Raw genomic sequence first — 18,768 nt, forward strand, 5'->3', positions numbered from 1 at the left:
GACAGAAGCCACAGGGAGCTGTCCCTCCACACTATGGCTGGACGTTTCCAGAAGAGGGGAAGGCAGTCTCCCCACCCTGAGGGGTGGGGAAATCTCTGGTCCAGTCTGCTCTTCCCGGTGCCCAAGCTCAACGATTGGGCCCCTGATTTGGAACTCTGGCCACCAACAGTCATCCTGGGGGAAGGTGGGAAAATGAGGAATTGTAGGAGAGCAAGGGGCAGCCTGAGGCCCCAAGCAGAAAGTCTTCGGCCTCTAAAGTAGAAAAGAAAGAAAACACCATGGGGCACAGTGGGGACCATGTTTTTCAATGTTCATTTTTGTTTCCCCAGAGCCTAGCACAGTGCTGGATACAAAGAAGGTTCTGAGAAGCTTTCTCTGCTGGACTGAACTGAGGTCTGGGAGACCTAAGCTACCAGCTGGAGTCTTTGAGGATGGAAGCCCAATATTCTCACCGAAAAAATGATATCTGACCTCTCTCTTTCATAGGGTTATTGTAAGATTAAACTGAGGTGTCTGTGTGTTTTGAAAGCTCTTTGACAAAGTATTAGGCGCTACTCAAATACAAGAATCAAGGATGGGGTGAATTGGGAGATTGGGATTGACATACATACACTACTGATACTATGTATAAAACAGATAACTAATGAGAACCTACTGTATAGCACACAGGACTCTACTCAATGCTCTGCGGTAACTTAAACGGGAAGGAAATCCAAAAAAGAAGGGATATATGTATATGTATAGCTGATTCATTTTGCTGTACAGTAGAAACTAACACATTGTAAAGCAACTATACTCCAATAAAAATTAAAAAAAAAAAAAAGAAACAAGAAAAGATTGCAGATAATTTGAAAAAAACGAAAAACAAATACAGGAATCACCAAACACCAATCCAGTGGCCAATTTTCAGGGCAGAGGAATGGCTGCTGTGAACGTGGGCCTTATCCTGCCTGATGCCCTTGACCTTCTTTCCTGCACCTTCTTTGTGAACCCCGTCTTCCTCCATCTGTCAGCAGCTCCAATGCTTCCCTATCCCCACCTCGGGCACTCAAACCCACTCTCACAGTGTGACACCAACGATGCTGAGGAAGTTTACTTCTCCTAGTTCTGTGACACCAAGGGCAACCCCTCTCAGACTAAGACCTGGTGTCAAGGAGCCCCTCATAGACTCCACCTTATTGCTAAGCTTGAATTATCAATAAATAAAGCACCAGGCAAGGCCTTCTGCTGTTCTTCCTGTTCAAGGCAGTTCTGACCGGTAGCTCCTGATCTCACCAGCCTGTCCACCGCCCCAGGCTCCAGGGTGCGATCCTATCAGGATGGACTCCAAGTATGGTTCGTTTCATCTTCTAAAAGGCCAAGCCTGTATGTCTCAGAAACTAGAAGACCTATTAGTTTAGGCTTCATTTTTCTGGAACTGAGAGACTCTGTCTCCACTTTATAGCTTTTCCTTTCTTATCCAACTGTAGATGCAAGTCTCCCAGAACAACGTTCTGCCTAAGGACACGCAGCACCCAGTGATGCTGGCGGTGAGTACTGACATTCGCCCTGCTTGCAGTCTTTGTGAACCACTGTGTAGAAATAAAACTAGTTATGAGCTAATCTGAATGAGTCCAAGAAATACTGCTGATCTTCATTCAAAGCCTGTATCTGATTTCTCGGAGGGAGCCCGAGTAGCAGAAATTACTTGGTAGAGTAGCTGGTAACCAAGTATTAGGAAACAGGGCTGTATTTTGTTTTTCTTTTTCTTCACTTACATGGATGATGTCAACTCCTTCTACGTGATCTCGATATGTGTCCCCTTGTCATGGAGAGAAATATAAGGGAGTAATTCCTTTCATGAGCTGATACTGAGGTCTGAGTGGTCCCACAAGCCAAATATAGCCCCAGACAACTGATCTGTTCTCTCATGTGGGAATGAAGGACTTAGTAGCTACGTCTCTAAAATTAAACTCTAACACAAAATATAAGTATTTGTGCATGGGCCCTGTAAAATTGAATTAGCTCATATCTAATAATTCCAAACTGTAAATTTAACTTCTTAGGAGAAGTTTTTGAAACTCGTGTTTCCAGGCAGATCTACAGGTGGAGCTAATGCCACTTAAAACCAGTCAGTTCATGGGAGTTGATATATTAGAGTCATAGTTAAGATCAGGTTGAAAACTTTAAAAGTTAAAGACAATTCAGATTAGCTTCAGAGTTCTAAAGCAGATTGAAAATTCTTTTTGGCAACACGATCAGGCTTTGCCTCCGGGGACCTCGGGCAGCACACGTGGGACAAATCAGAGTGTGGTCCAAGGGTCACTGGCAGAGCTACTTGGGAGGCTTGTTACGACACAGATGCCCGCAGCTCCAGACCAGTGGAGAGAATCTCAGAGGACAGGGCCCAGGAATCTACTTAACAGATTTCTCAGTGATTCTTGGCGGACAACAAAGTTTGAGAACTGCTCCAAGGAAGCACAAAGCTTTCTCTGCTCGTCCTCTCAGTCTCCTGAAATCCACTCCTTAAGGAAGAAGAGCCTGATACTAATCAAGGCGAGTACTCAGTAAATATCTGGGGAAGTACAACATGTACTGGGTGAGGATACCTTTTCCTTAAGCTGCCAGGAATCTTGACACCACATTTGAACTCAATTATAGAAATTCTGTAGGCCTTCATAGCTTATATTCCGAAGCTCTTTTTTCTCTCACTCTCAAATTTTTACTCTTATAGTCTTCCCTGGTTCTCTTTTTTACCTTTTATTTCTTTGCTGCCACTATTTTATTTTGTGGTTTTTGTAAGCACTCTCAAACCCTCTGTGCGTTAAAATGGGGTATAAATAAATAAACATACTTATGTACAGATATAAATCAAAGTGGCCATTATTTGCGTTCCTGTCACATTATCCCCAGGCTAAGCTCCTGCCACAAAGACTGGTCCGCATGCCTTTGTTCCAGCTTTCAGCCGGGAATCTTTTCCCAGAGTTCTTCATAAAAGCACCAACAGGGAATTCCCTGGTGGTCCAGTGGTTAGGACTCGGTGCTTTCACTGCCAAAGGCGCGGGTTCGATCCCTGGTGGGGGAACTAAGATCCCACACGCCCCACAGTGCAGCCAAAAATAAAAAATAAATAAATTTGGGGCTTCCCTGGTGGCGCAGTGGTTGAAAGTCCACCTGCCGATGCAGGGGACGCGGGTTCGTGCCCCGGTCCAGGAAGATCCCACATGCCACGGAGCGGCTGGGCCCGTGAGCCATGGCCGCTGAGCCTGCGTGTCTGGAGCCTGTGCTCCGCAATGGGAGAGGCCACAGCAGTGAGAGGCCCGCGTACCGCATAAATAAATAAATAAATGAATAAATAAATAGATAAATTTAAAAAATAAATGATAAATAAAAAAATAAAAGCACGAGCAGCCTTACCTATGTCCTTGGAGCTCGATGGCTGTTCCTTTTCTCCCACCGATGTCCCACATGATGACAGAGTGGTCGGAGCTCCCCGAGAACAACACCCGCTGGACGGGGTCCCAGCAGAGAGCAGTCACCCCACCTGAGAGAACAGACACAGATGGCCATTAGTCACAAAGTGACAACATTATTCACCAGTAACTTGTGAGAGCAGAGGAGTTCGGAGCTAGCGCAATTCCTGGCACACAACAAACTTCTGTTGAAAGAACAAATAGGTCCCCAAAGAGAAAAAAATGGGCTCCAAGAATAAAAGTCCCACCCTTTATGCACTTTTCCCCAAAATTTAATGTACCATAAAATCAATTACTGTAAAGACCAAAGGGGAATGAAAAAGGCAATTAACTGACCTTCAAAAAAATAGACATAGTTCTAAGAACAGAAAATACCGCACTGTTTGGAAATATTGACCATAGTTTTTAAGCCCCGTCTACCCCACATCCCGACAGCAGGTGAGCAGTAAACGGGGCTTTAAAAAAGCTCAGTTAGATTTATTTTATTCTTGAATACAGGTGTTGATAGACAAGAATATCAGAATTTAAAATGTATTTTCTCTCTCTGGGAATTTAAATTTATAGATTCTGGGAAAATTACTTACATCCTCAAGTGTCAGTTTCTTCAACTGTAAACTGGGGATGATGGTAATACGATGATAACACTGAGGATAATATCAGCCTAACCACTACCTACCTCACAGGGTTACAGTGAGCATGACGGGGCCAATTACCTGGGACCACTCTGTAAACTGTGGTGTGCAGTACAGATGGTTATTAGCATCACTCCAGTGGTTTGGCTATAAAACATTATGACAGATTTTCTTCCCTGGCAGTCCCATCATAAATCAAACTTCTTGTGTACTGAGAACAACAGTAACTTTTTATGTATAAGATGAGCACAAAGCTTATGAATACTTAAGAATATGAGAAATTTTTACTCATTTTTATTGAAAAATATTATATTCTGAAAAGAACATACAAGTTGTTTCTTATTTGTTGGAATCCGACATTTTTCTTCTTTAGATCATCAATTTGTTCTAATGAAGTACTGCACTTTAAAAGCTTTTAGGAAAGTTTCTCTCATATAATGTCTCAGAAGATATTTTTTCAAGGTCAAAAGGAAAAAAACCCCCCACTATCCTGGATTATGCTTAATAGCTTCTCCCTATACCTGCACAACATTCTGCTTGTATATATTCCTGTCCCTGTAAGAATACACACCACTTCCCCCAGTGCACCTGTGCTGACCACCCCCTGCAGCTCCCATCTCCTCTTCCCTCCCCCACTCCCACCCCAAAACAAGCACAGGGCCAGCAGCAAACAGGCTCTGGTGGTACCTGTTGAATGAACGAAAGAGCAGATGAATGAAGACACAAAAATCGCTTTTTCATCCACAAATCTCGTTATTTGGAACTCCTCTGTTATGCTTACTTAGGCTTTCAAAGCTAAATATTTTCTCTTTCTGTATAACTCATCTTCTCTCCCTGTTATTAAACTTCATGTACCCATCCCCCGACCCTTAACCTTCCTTCAGTATCTGAGAATGTAATGCTTCAGGATATGCATTCCATCGTGCAAAATGTTTATTCCCACACAGTACTAGAATGACTCACTTTGTTAAATATCTGTGGTAGAGTCAGCTAATTGTTTACTGAAATTCCTGTTCCCTCTTCTTGTATATACAGCGCTCCCTGGAAAGTTGCTTCCTACAGGGGCCACATTAACTGGCCCCTCTTGCAACTAGGGGGCATGTGACCAGTTCTCAGCAAGGGAACCCAGAAAGTACGCGGAAGTCATACGCATCCCTCCCAGGCCGAGGCAGTTAAGACGTTCCTTTTCCACTTTCTCTTTATACTTCCTCCTGGAGGACTCCAAGACGCCAGGACACAGAGAAATTCTAGAAGGAGCCTGGGACCCTGAATCACCACATGGAAAAGAACAGGAACATTTGCACTGGATTGTTACATGCATGAGGAAAACGCCTTTGCATTAAGCCACTGAAATGTTGAAAGTTATTTGTTAGAGCAGTACCATTACCTACTACAATGCCACAGAATTACTAGAATATTATAATAAGGCTGGTCCAAGAGGAAGGTGAGAGTCACCCAAAGCTTCAAAAATGTCAGACAAGTGAAAAGAAGCTATTAGTTTACACTGTTAATATTGATGCCTAATACTTAAACAGAATTAGAGAGAACCCTGGTTGGAAAACTGTTTCATTAGCCTCCAAAGCAACCCACTATAAACTCTGAATTGGTTTTTCCCTCAAAACGTATCTAGAATCTAAGCACTTCTCACCATCTCCACTGCTACTATCCTTGTATGAGCCACAATTAAAATTCTTGCCTAGAAAATTAAAAAGTATGACACACATTTTGTTGTAAAGGCTCTGGGGGAAAAAAGCACTCTCATACACTGTCGATGAGAATGCAAACCAGTAACATGGGGAAGGCCATATCCAACAAAACTACGTATGCACTGAGCTCTCAATCCAGCCCTCTCACTTCCAGGAATTTATCTTGAAGATACTGTCCCTGCTCCCATCAAATATACCAAAATACACACTCTATTCATCTCAGCATGGTTTGAAATAGCGAAACATTGGGAACAACTTAAATGCTCATATAAGAGAGTGGGCAAATAAAACTATGGTACATTCACAGAGTACTATGCAGCTATGAAAAAGAATGGAGAAGACCTGCTGGATGGCTATGACATGATTTCCAGGATATACTGTAAAGGGAAAAAGGCAAAGTGCAAAAGAATATCTACATTATGCTACCTCTCCTTCCTTCTCCTTCTCCTTCCTTCCTTCTCCTTCTCCATTCCTATTACCCAGCCTCTCATCTAAGAAAAAAGGGTAGATGAGAAATTACTGAGATTTGTTAACTACAGCAGGTGTGTGGGAGAGGCTGGGGATATAGGAATGGAGAAGCGATGAAGGAGAGACACTTTTTATTGTGTTTTTTTTGGTTTGGTTTTGAGTTTTGGAATCATGTTACTATTTCACATACTCGAAAACAAGTAAAAAATAAAAACTAGGAGTGTGTGTGTGTGTGTGTGTGTGTGTGTGTGTGTGTGTTGCTGAGGGGGAGAGGGAAGGAGAACCCAAAATGGAATATGAACAGAAACAAGTGAACCTAGCCATATTACAAATAAGTGGTACAACCTCACTGAAGGGGGTTAGGGGAAGAATTGACAAAATTAACTATGAAAAATGGTACTAAGGCCAAATGTAAAAAGATTTATATACAAATACACTACTCTAGTTAGTTTGTCAGATATATGATAAGAAACGGAATATTTACATAGTTTCAACGTTTCAAGGTATTTCCTCACAACATACTGATGTATTATAAAGGGTGATTACAATGGAGAAACCTGGCAGACACCATCTTAACCAAGCGATCAAAGTTAGCATCACCAGTAAGAGGACAAATCAGTATCATGTGCCTTCTGATATGATGCACTGAGAAGGCATATCGTCACTTTTGTTTTATTCTTATAAAAATTTAACCATAAGGAAGCATCAGAAAAACTCAAATGGAGAGACTTTCTAGGGGGGAAGGACAGTCAGGCTAGTACTCAAAAATGTCAAGGTTGGGACTTCCCAGGTGGTCCAGTGGTTGAGACTTCTCCTTCCAATGCAGGGGGCAAGGGTTCGATCCCTGGTCAGGGAGCTAAGATCCCACATGCCCCCGGGGCCAAAAAACCAAAACATAAAACAGAAGCAATATTGTAACATATTGAATAAAGACTTTAAAAATGGTCCATATCAAAAAAAAAAATCTTTAAAAATAAAGAATGTCCAGGTCATGAAAGCACAGAAAGACTGAAGAACTGTTCCAGGTTAAGGGAACTAAGGAGACATTATCACCAAACGTGGGGTGTAGTCGTGGGTTGGATTCTGAACCAGAAAAAGGATATTAGTGTGATAACCGGAGAAATGTGACTAACGTCTGCGGATTAAAGAACAGTGTTGTTTCAAATTTTCCTGATTTTTGATATGTGTACTGTAATTTTCAAAGATGTTAACATGTGGGGAATAGGGGTGAAGGATGGATGGGACTCTCAGCACCTTCTTTAAATTCTGAAATTATACTACTAGCCTCATACAACGTTTCCTGCTTCCACTCCTGTCCCTGTTGTCTATTCTCCACCAAAGTGATCACTGAAGAACACAAAGCAGATGATGACACCCTTGCTTAAATCACTCCTGTGGTTTCCCATCCCATTCAGAGTAAAACCCACAGTTCTCTCCAGGCCCTCGGTGATTTGGCTTCTGCCACTATAGGGGCTTCCCTCTCTCTCCTCCCCCACCTTACCAGCTCTGCTCCAGTCAGCTGGGCTTCCCAAAGTTCTTAGAACAGGCCAGGTTCATTCTTACTTCTGGGTCTCTGCATTTTGTTGCCTCTGCCTGTGACTTTCTTCCCCTAGATTATCACTGGCTTGTTCCCTCACAAATGCCACCTCCTCAGAGACCTCCCTTGACCACTCTTACCACTTTCCTCCTTACGGTATTTCTCTTCAGAGCATTGCCTACTGTCCCAACAGAATGTAAGTTCTAGGAGGGCCAGGGCTTTGGCTTTTTCCCACAGGAGCCCCAGGATCTAGAACTCTGCCTGCCTTACAGTGGGCATTCAATAAGCAAATGATTGAACGAGGGAGGAAGTACATGAATGACTGTCCTTTGCCTGTTCTTAGGACATGAAACAGGCACATGACATCTCTTTTCCTGGCTGACCAGTGTTGTTTCTGTGCTGGTCTTCACCTATTCCACTACTCATACCTGTTAAGTCAGGGAATGCTCATCTCAAGGAGAAGCTTTGGAGATGGTCTTGCTTGACTAGTTAAGGATTAGGGGGACAGAAAAGAGAAAGATGACAAATATATGATTTCCCCTATTTAACATGTGTTTGTGTCCCCCCCAATCATATTCATATTCAATATTTGGAGGTGATTAGGTCACAGGGGCAGAGACCTCATGAATGGGATTAGTGCTCTTATGAAAGAGACCCCAGAAAGCTCCCTCACCCACTCTGCTGTGTGAGGTTATAGCAAGAAGACAGCCATCTAGAAACCAGGAAGTGGGTTCTCACCAGACACTGAACCTGCCAGTGCTTTGATCTTGGGCTTCCCAGACTCCAGACCTGTGAGAAGTGTAGTTCTGTTGTCTATAAGCCACCCAGTCTATGGTATTCTGTTATGGCGGCCAGAATGGACCTAGACAACATGTAAAATGGGTGGCTCAGGTTCTTTAAAACATGGTGCTAGATTTAAATAATGGTGGGCACTGGTAAAAAGAATGGTTAGAAAGGCTTATTTAACTTTAAAGACTGAATCGGATGGGCTGTTCATCCTGTCCAAACAAACATGGAAATATTTAAATAGGGTTTTCTATGTGCCAAGTGATAGACACCATTCAGCTCCTCCTAACTAATACACACCAACATCTACCAGCATTGCACCACGAGAAGCAGGCCCTCTGGCCTTTGTTGGTGACTATGGGATAAGGATGGTTTATGATGAAGAAATGGGAAGTTGATATACGGTATCAGAAGTGCAAAGGCTCTGGAACCAGATTCTAGGCTCAAGTGACAGCTCTACCCTTATTAGGTATATGACGCTGAGCAAGTTATTTAAGACTTTGAGCCTCAGAACTCTCATCCATAAAAGAGGGATGATAATAGTTTTGTTAAGATTAAATGAGTGGGGCTTCCCTGGTGGCGCAGTGGTTAAGAATCCGTCTGCCAATGCAGGAGACACGGGTTCGAGCCCTGGTCCGGGAAGATCCCACATGCCGCGGAGCAACTAAGCCCGTGCACCACAACTACTGAGCCTGCGCTCTAGAGCCTGCAAGCCACAACTACTGAAGCCCACGTGCCTAGAGCCCGTGCTCCGCAACAAGAGAAGCCACCGCAATGAGAAGCCCATGCACTGCAACGAAGAGTGGCCCCCGCTTGCCACAACTAAAGAAAGCCCGAGTGCAGCAACGAAGACCAAATGCAGCCAAAAAGAGAAAAACAAATACCGTGTGCAGCCAAAAATAAAAAAAATTAAAAATAAACAAATTTATAAGATTCAATGAGTGAATATATATAAGCACATGGAACAGTGCCTAGTGCATGGGAAACACTCAATAAACGTGAGCTATGATTATAGTGCAGGAGACCTCATCTGGACCATCTCTGTGACACTGTTTTTTGTTGAGTTAGCCTAAGGCAGTGACCAGCGCATTCCCATGCTATCTCAACCATCATAAGATCAACTAAAGTTTTAGAAACAAGGTCCACCTCTAGTTTTTGCACATCACATCAGGCTGCAAGGAGTCCGAGCTGGGAAGGGGAGTTCTTGGTAACACAGAGTCAGGAAGAGTGAACAGACAACCAGGTTAAAGCAAGCCAGGGCATATTCATCAGACTCTCCCAGGGCTCAGACTGTTACACCACAGGCTTCAGGAAGAGTGGGAAAGATGGAAGGAAAAGCTGCAAGACAGGACACAGGATGGGACTGGGGAGGCAAAATAATCACCCTGTGGTCCCATCCCAGTTCCATGTAAATGACCTAACAACGGGTCTCTATTGGAGGCTGGCTTATAAACTGTAAATCACAGCATTCATTTCAAATCAGTTCAATAAGCAGGTACCGAGCATCTTCTATACGGCAGGCACTGTGCTAAGCTCTGTGGATATATTCAAAACAAATAAGACTCAGACCCTACACCAACACAAATACACAATGTTAGTTCTGGGAATGAGAAGGACACGCACATTGTGTTTGGTGGAGCCGTTCTCTCACAAGACGTGGTTGCTCCCTCTGCCTGGAGCGCCAGACCTACCTTTTATCCCCCAGGTAACCTTTTCTCCCTCTTCAAGGTGCAGCTCAGGTGCCCTCTCCTGCAGGAGGCCTTCCCTCCAACACCCCCAATCTAGGTGAGGCTCCCACCTCTGCCCACGTCTCTAAATGTCACCATCACTCACTGGACCCGACTTTGCTGGATTATAAATCTGTCCCCACTGTAGACTTTAGGCTCCACATCTTTGTATTCAAGCACAGTGCACAGAGCTGGGTGCACCAGAGGTGCTCAGTGTATGTTTACTCACCTGGCCCGTTAATTGAATGGCAAAGCAGCACGGGAGGACGATAAAGGAGAGCAATAAGCTGTCACAACAGAGGCTTTGGCAGACACAGAGGAGCCCAGAGGAATGGGGCGGGGAGTCTCTTCTTTCTGCGGCGACTGCTGCCTCTGTCAGCTTCCTGATGAGCAGCAGAGCCCTTTCCACCCGACGCCTCTGGCGGCAGCGAGTCAGCCACCTCAGCGAGCCCAGCTCGCAGAGCAGTGCAGACACAATGCTCCGCCCTCTCCGTCTACACCCGGGCCAACCTCCTCGCCCTGCATGACCCGTAACCAGGATGGAGAATGAGAGCCAGGGCTGCGATGGTTGTGGGTTTCCGGGGTTTATGATATTTTAATTGACAAAAATCATTTATTCCATTTCGTTGTCCTTCACTCCAGCTTTCCGCTCCAGAGCTCTCCCTCATGGTTTCATTATATGCTTCTCCCTGCCTTGGCCCTCCACAATATAACTGACAGAATAACTTTTAACATAAATGAATTCATTCTTAAAAGTCAAGGTTTTATCTATACTATTTTATACTCTCATAAGTGGAAGTTTTAATAGCTGCATAATATCCCAAAGCATGGATGTACCTTATTTCACTTACTGTTAGGTTGTTGAACTTTCAACTATTATACGTTTTGCTAGGATGAACATTCTTATACATAAAACTTTATTCCCATTTCTGATTTAGTTAGAAGAGTTTCCCAACCGTGGAACCAGATCAGAGTATAAACATTTTTAGAAATTTCATACATGTTACCAAATGCTCAGTGAGCTAATTTTTGGAGCCTTTTACAACATATCTTGCAAAAGCTAAAGACTAGGTGGAGGGTCACAGAGCCAGGGCTGGAAACCGCTGGCTCTGTCTCCACCAGGGCGACCTGGTAACTCACCAGGCACATCCCACCACGCGCGCAGGGTGCGGGTGTGCAGACAAAATGCGGCCAGAGGAGAGGCAGCCAAGGAAGTCCTCAGACCACGGAACCTCTTGAATAGAGTTTGTAACCTTTCAGTTACTGCATTTTGCTCCAGGTTGAAGTGATGAGTGTTTCTGGAAAGGTAAATGTGCTCCGTCTCTAGGCTACACCCTCCTCCTGAGACCCACAGCGGGACATCCAGCTGACTCCTTGCCGCCTCCTCAAGGGGGCCTCTTGGTCATGTTCAGTTTAAAGCACCACGACATTCTCTCGCAAACCTGCTGTTACTTCTGCCGTTCCCATTTTCAGTAAATGGCATCACTGTCCACCCAAATGTTCCAGACAGAAACGTGGAAGCCACTCCTGCTTCAACCAATCATCAAGCGCTGCTGACTCATCTCCTAAACAGACCCTGAACCCCTCCTCTACTCTCCACACCCGCTGCTGTTCTCCCGGTCCAGACAGGAGTCCCCTTTTCCAGGGACTCTGGCGGTAGCTTCCTTCCAAAAGGCCTCCTCACATCCATCCTCGTCCCCACTCAATCCACCACCCGCTGCTACGATTCGTTACAACGGAAAGCACGTTACCACCCTGCCTCAACTCCACCGCTGGCTTCCCTCTGCCTGAGAACAATGTCCATCCGAAGTTCTTCACGTTGCCTGGGATGTCAACTTGTATCCCTCACCCCTGGCTCTCCACACAGGCCACTGGACTCCATTCACACTTACCCACTGCAGGCTTCAAACCTGCTTCCTACATCCAGGGTCTGGAATGTTCCCACCACCTGGGTAACTCCTCAGTCTTCTTAAGGTGCTGTTTAAACATCACTTTCTTAGAAGCCCCCCTTTAACTCTGTGGACAAGAAGCCCTCTTGTTAACTGTTCCCAAAGAAGCCCATGCGTGGCCTCGGGGCTTCACAACACTTGTTACACGCATAGTATTTCCAATTATTGCTTTAATTCCATGAGCGGGATTTGAACCAGGGCAAGGACTAGGCTGATTTCATTCACCGATGAGGGGCACCACTCATCACATGGAGAGCCAATGACCTGACGGACTCTAGATGAAAATCCACATCTATTAGATGTGAAAGCCTCTACTATAAACAAAAATTAAGCTTTCAGCTTAATGATCTGAACTTACATATTTGCACTAAACTGTGCCTGTCCTTGTTTTAGTTATTTTTATTATAGCTACACTGTTACTTTCAATACTTCTCCTAACAGTCAATGAACAAGTCTGGATTTAATTTTCCGTTAAGTAGTATGCTTTGGGCGGTTCACATTCAAGCCCTCCTATTTCCAATATGTTCATACTAACCAAAAAAATTCTTAGAAGAAAAAAAAAAAGATTTTATTGATACTAGTAGTTTCCAGTGGCCAAAATCTGATATTTTTCCCCTTTGTTCAAATCAGCGTGTGACATTTCGGCAGAAATATATTCTAATTTCTGCAGAAATATCAAAGAACTATGATATTTGGCATTTAGCTCCAGAAATAAAACCAGCAGAGGGAGCATAAGAACATAAAATTAGTTTTCTAAATCCCCATGGATTAGTTAGTGCCATGTTTTGGCCTCTGGGTATGGCTATTAGGCAGATTCCATCACTAACTCACATTTTTATATGACCTTCTGTACTGTAACAGAGAGTGATGGGTGAATGGCTGAAGACTTGTCTGCTGTTGAGTTTGGATCTGGAGTAATTAGATCCCCAAGATCACTCTTTAATGGATCTAGGTTCATCTTAAGGTCTTTGTTTGGGGGGTAAGGGAGTCAGGAGGTTAAAACTAACTCTCCATTCACAGCCCCTTTCTCCAGAATTGTGTCTGGCTGAGTTTGGGACCTCCCAGGGCCCAGATGGACTTACTGCATAGGAAGAGCTCAACAATGTTTGCATCATCGTGGAATCTCTCAGGTGCCCTTGTTCTAGCTTTAAATGAATGACCTGTGCTGTAGCCAGACTGGAGATGGGTAGATACTACTGTCTAGGAATAATAACAAATTAGATAGGTGACCTGCTACATTTATTTGCCTTCGTGTTAGATAACAACCTTCCTGGGCTACGTCCTGTCTTCCTCAGAGATATTTCATGATGAAATCATGTGAAAATAGTTTACATTCTTTCAGAAAGATAAGATACAATATCGGGTAGTATTTTATATTGGAACGAATCCGGAAGACATGAAATCCTTGGGCCACCTTTTCACCTCACAGCAGTAAGAAGCAGCTACTTACCCCTTTCCTGACCCAGAGGCAGCAGTACGGAACTTGGGGAATTCCTATCTGTGCTCTGGGCAACGTCTGACTTCTAAGGAGCCAGAAGGTCAAGCTGAAAGCCACCTCTGCCTCAACCAAATCTGGGAACTCTCCAGCCTGTCACGGCCTCTAAAATGTTACCGCGCGTCTATCCACTCCCCGCTCTACCATCACCATAGCCACGCTGCGAGGGACAGTTTCCTACTAGCTCTCCCATCACACTCTCAACTCTACTACCAGAGCAATCTTTTAAATCCGATCAGGTTTACTTCTTTGCTTAAAACTCTTTCACCGTTTTCCCCTGATGTCAGGATAATGCTCTCAGTGATCCGAACTGACTCTCACTTCCTTTCTGGCTGACACCCACCACCCCCACACTCAGTGTTCCAGCCAAAAAGAGTAACTAGGCGCTCCCAAGAGAGCCAGGCTTTTTGCAAATCCCCAGGCCTTGGATTACGCTGGTTTGTTCTGCCTGCCCTGCTCTCCCTACTTCTCTTTCATGAACTCAACACTTACTCCTCTGCCACAATCTTAGGTCGAAGTCATATCTTCCCCCCACCCCCTGGGGCGAGACCTTCCCTGACCAACTCCCACGCGCATCCCCGCAACGCGCCGTTCCGTGTTCTTGGACATGCTTGGCGCTGCTCCCGTGCCCCAGACGCTCCTCCACACACCCCGGCCCTCAGGCACTATAATTACTGTTTAGCTTCTGTCTCGCTCACTGGGCTGTGAGGAATTCGAGAACAATGACTATGCCTTTTCTTTTTTTTTTTTTTTTTAAGCAGAGGTCTTCTTAGAAGCCCATGATTTTTAATTAATTTATTTATTTATGGCTGTGTTGGGTCTTCGTTTTGTGCGAGGGCTTTCTCTAGTGTGGCAAGCGGGGGCCCCTCTCCATTGCGGTGCGCGGGCCTCTCATTGTCGCGGCCTCTCTTGTTGCGGAGCACAGGCTCCAGACGCGCAGGCTCAGTAGTTGTGGCTCACGGGGAAGCCCTATGCCTTTTCTTTCTGTGACTGGGAGTAGTGGCCGAGGTCAACCAGGGAGAGCCCAGGAGGTGAAGAGACAAGGGTCCCAGGCAGAACCCACCAAGACAACCCCAAAGGAGAGGAGAGAGACTTCAGTGTGGGAGGAAATGTGTTATAGAAGCCAATCGAGGGCAGTCACAGCAGGAAGGAATGGCCACAATGTAAAACGCTACCACGAGGTTAAACAGGACAGAGTTTAAAACATGTCCGGGCTTCCCTGGTGGCGCAGTGCTTGAGAGTCCGCCTGCCGATGCAGAGGACACGGGTTCGTGCCGCGGAGCGGCTGGGCCCGTGAGCCATGGCCGCTGACCCTGCGCGTCCGGAGCCTGTGCTCTGCAACGGGAGAGGCCACAACAGTGAGAGGCCCGCGTACCGCAAAAAAAAAAAAAAAAAAAAAACAAACATGTCCACTGGATTTAGCTACCAGCAGGCCACTGGCCACCTCGGGGAGAGCAGTGTGAGAGGAGTGATAGAGACGAGCCAAATTGCAGGTGGCGTGAAAGCCAACGGGAGGGAAGAATGCGAAACGGCTGGGAAAATGATAACTTTTTTAAGACGCATTGCTAACTGCGACAACGTGAAGGTATTACTCTAGGTGAACTAACCCGGTCACAGAACAGCAAATACTGCACAATTCCCCTCATATGCAGTGCACAGAGACAGAAAGCAGAATGGTGGTTGCCAGGGGCTGGGGGGAGGGGGTTACATGGGCACAGAGTTTCTGTTCTGCAAGATGAAGAATGTTCTGGAGATGGATGGTGGTGATCAGTGCACAACAATGTGAATGTACTTAATGCCAATGAATTGAACACAAAAATGGACAAAAGCATCAATTTTAGGTTGTGTACATTTTACTGCAATTGAAAAACAAAGGAAAAAAGCGGCACTGCTATGAAGAAAATAAGATGGGATCAGAGGGGTTTTGTTTGTTTTTAACAGAGGCAAGGAACTCAGCATGTTAGAAACTTGAGAAGAGTTGGTCCAAAGGGAGACCAAAAAATTAACTTTCCATGCGGAGACCCCCAGGAGGATGAGTCTGGGGCCAAGGACAGCACGAGGCGGGAGGGCGAGCGATGAGGAGAAAGAGAAGGAAAAGCTTGCTTGTTGGGGAGGGAAGATGGGGTGGCCAAGAAATAAACATTTTTAAAAAGCTTGTATTTGATAACCTCTGTTTTTCTTTGAAGGAGGCCTAGGGAGAGCGGGGAAGGTCTGAAAAATTTGCTGAGGGACTGAGAGAGGGAGCATACTGTGTACGAAGGACTTAGAGCCGGGTTACGTGAGGGGCTGTGAGGCAACTCCTGAGCCTGGACTGGAATGACGACTCTGCACTGGGGACGATGAGCTGAGGCTCGTGCTGTGACCCCAAACCCGAGTGCAGACTCCGCGGCTGAGTGCGCAGGAGAGACGTGGATACACTGAACCACAGGTGAAATTTACCAACAAGGAGGAACAAGGGGGCCTGAACTAAGAATGCAGGGAAACGTGTGGCTGAAGCGATGGAGAGGAAGGGAAGATGGGGCAGAGATGCTGGGCAGTGAGGGATCAAGGGAAGGACTCCTCAACAAGGGCAAGAACAAGTGCAGGTGGAGTTAAGGGCTTAGGGAAGCCAAGGATTAGGAGACTGAACTCAGCAGTGAAACAGTCCTGACCTGAGATAGTTTCAGGTCCCCACCAGGCCAGGCTTGGTCAGAGTGTAGGTGGCTAAAAAGAGAAATCCAATCAGGAAAGACCTGGGTTCTATCCACAGGGGAGGTTTCTATGTGCTCTTCCTGCCTCAGGTGTAGATAATTAAGATGATCTTTTATGAATCTTTCCCCTGGTTTCAATTTTCTCTTTATTGCATTGCTCTTTTTCCCTTTAGGAACTCCCTTTTGAGCTAGATACTATCCCATTTTACATCCTCATTCACCTACTTTTGTTCTTATATGACGTCTAAACTCAAATATTAACCTTGTTCTATACTGAATCATGGGCTGGTAAACTGCAGAAGACACAAAAGCCCGTTAAGCACCAGGAAAACAGGCAGCTATTCATTCTCCAGGGTCAACATCACATGTTAAAAATACTAGTAAAAAATTAGTCATCATCATTTACTCAAGTGTTTCAAAGGTTAAGTGTGGATACAGTCTGTCACCTTGCTTAAATGACCTTGAGCAGACCAGTAACATGAAGGGGGCCTTGAAAAGAGCCCCAGAGGAAGGAAAATTAAAGAGGAACTTGTACCTTTTTATGTAGGCTAGCTACCCACGACAAATCTATTTTTCATTTCATTTGTCTTGGAAGTAGGAGTCTGTCTTGCATACCATTTTCTCGCTCCAAGGATGGCAAGGACAGACGGAGGCAGCTGTCCTTCTGTCCAACTGTTTGTGCAGTTGCCACACAGCCTCAAACAATGTCTCATTAACATATGCAAACAAGGGCTTTCTCCAGCGTGGCAGGACAAAGAACCACATCACCACCATTTTTGAAATAGACTGTTTGCTCTTTTGTTTGACTGATGGAGAAAATTTCTGACATTGTATCTTACTGAACCATTCTTACTGAACCATTCTGAAATCAGTCACACGCATCACGTGTATCTTTGCACAAGCCCAGATTGTACCTCGTCACTTGCACACCACATCTTGTGAACATCAGAACATGCAGCGGGCGATAGGTCACTGTGAGAGCAGCACATGGAGGGTCTGCTTTCAATCCCACCTGTATGTCCTCTGAATGTTGTGACCAGGGTGCAGTTTTCTTGCTCCAGTTTGAGGATGGTTACTTGGCCTGAGTGGTCACCAATAAACACGTGCCGGGTTTCAACATCAAATCTATCATGTAAGCATTAAGGATCGTTTCTCAAAAGTGAGCGGATGGTTTGCCCCCCCCTCCACACACACACCAGAAAAAACATAAATGTCAAAGAAATGCGCAAATCTTACGGGAGGAGAACTTGAATATGATGCTGAAAGACACAAAAAGTGGACATAACAAAATGAAAGACATTACTTACTGGACGGTAAGACTCAACATGATAAACATGTCAATTTTCACAACATGAATTTATGAATTTAATATAATCCCTATAAAAGTATCAACACGTGGGTTTTTTTCCTACAGTTAGGTATGTTCATTCTAAAGTTCACATAGAAAAATAAATAAGCAAGAAGAGCCAGGAATATTCTGAAAATAAGAGTAATATGGTACTGTGATGGGGGAGGTTAGCCCTACCAGATATTAAAACATGTTATAAAGTCTCTTTAATCGAAAGTGTGGTGCTTAGACAAACAGACCAATGGAACAGAAAAGAAAGTCTAGAAATAGGCCCCAAAGCATGCAGAAATTTAGTACATATCTGATAAAGGTGGCTTTTCAAATGAATAAGGAAAAGAAGGGCGAAAAGAAAAGTTGGCACAAACTGAACCAGTCATTTGGAAAAACAAAACAGGATTTGTACTTCACTTTATACCAGGAAGAACTCCAATGTAAAAAATGAAAAATAGAAGTTCTAGATGGGAGAGTTCCTTTATAACCTTGGAGTGGAAAAAGCTATGACTCAAATACACAAACAACAAACAAATGCAATAAGCAAAGCACAAGACAAATTGGAAAAAATATTTGCAACTGATGTCACAAAAGGCCCGAATACCTAATATAAAAAGAGCAATCCAGAAGAAGATTACAAACCTAATAAAAAACAGGCAAGATACATGAATGGATGGTTCAAGAAATGACAATGGTGCTTTGCAAAAAAAAAAAAAAAAAAAAAAAATTAACCTAGCAGGCTCTCCTTTGAAAGGCTGCTGTTACAAGATTGGCGTGGCACCTGGGAACTTGGATTTCAGGAGGGTCCCCACCATTAACAAACAAAAGTGGCTGACTGTGCCTTAACTGTACAAACAATATGGTTTATGCTAAACACCTGCTCTCCTTCTGCGAGTCTGGTTTTTTTTTTTTCTTTTGGTCACTCCATGCGGCATGTGGGATCTTAGTTCCCTGATCAGGGATCGAAACCGTGCCCCCTGCAGTGGA

The 18,768-nt window shown here is 44.6% G+C and overlaps 1 protein-coding gene across 4 annotated transcripts in view; it reads right to left on the reverse strand.

Moving 5' to 3' along the window:
* Positions 1 to 18,768, reverse strand: part of WDFY2 (WD repeat and FYVE domain containing 2) — a 194,044-nt gene that overhangs the window by 34,033 nt on the left and 141,243 nt on the right. For all 4 annotated transcript variants that reach the window (XR_009536830.1, XM_060129398.1, XM_060129400.1 and 1 more), the window contains exons 6-7: positions 17,455 to 17,567; positions 3,397 to 3,523 (exon numbers count right to left, since the gene is read on the reverse strand). Coding sequence is in view for 3 of the 4 variants with exons in the window: in XM_060129398.1 (XP_059985381.1) it covers positions 3,397 to 3,523; positions 17,455 to 17,567 (240 nt within the window). In the remaining variant the exon portion in view is untranslated. The remainder of the gene's footprint in view (positions 1 to 3,396; positions 3,524 to 17,454; positions 17,568 to 18,768) is intronic.

The sequence above is a fragment of the Lagenorhynchus albirostris genome, chromosome 18, assembly GCF_949774975.1.
Source record: "Lagenorhynchus albirostris chromosome 18, mLagAlb1.1, whole genome shotgun sequence".
Taxonomy (NCBI): domain Eukaryota; kingdom Metazoa; phylum Chordata; class Mammalia; order Artiodactyla; family Delphinidae; genus Lagenorhynchus; species Lagenorhynchus albirostris.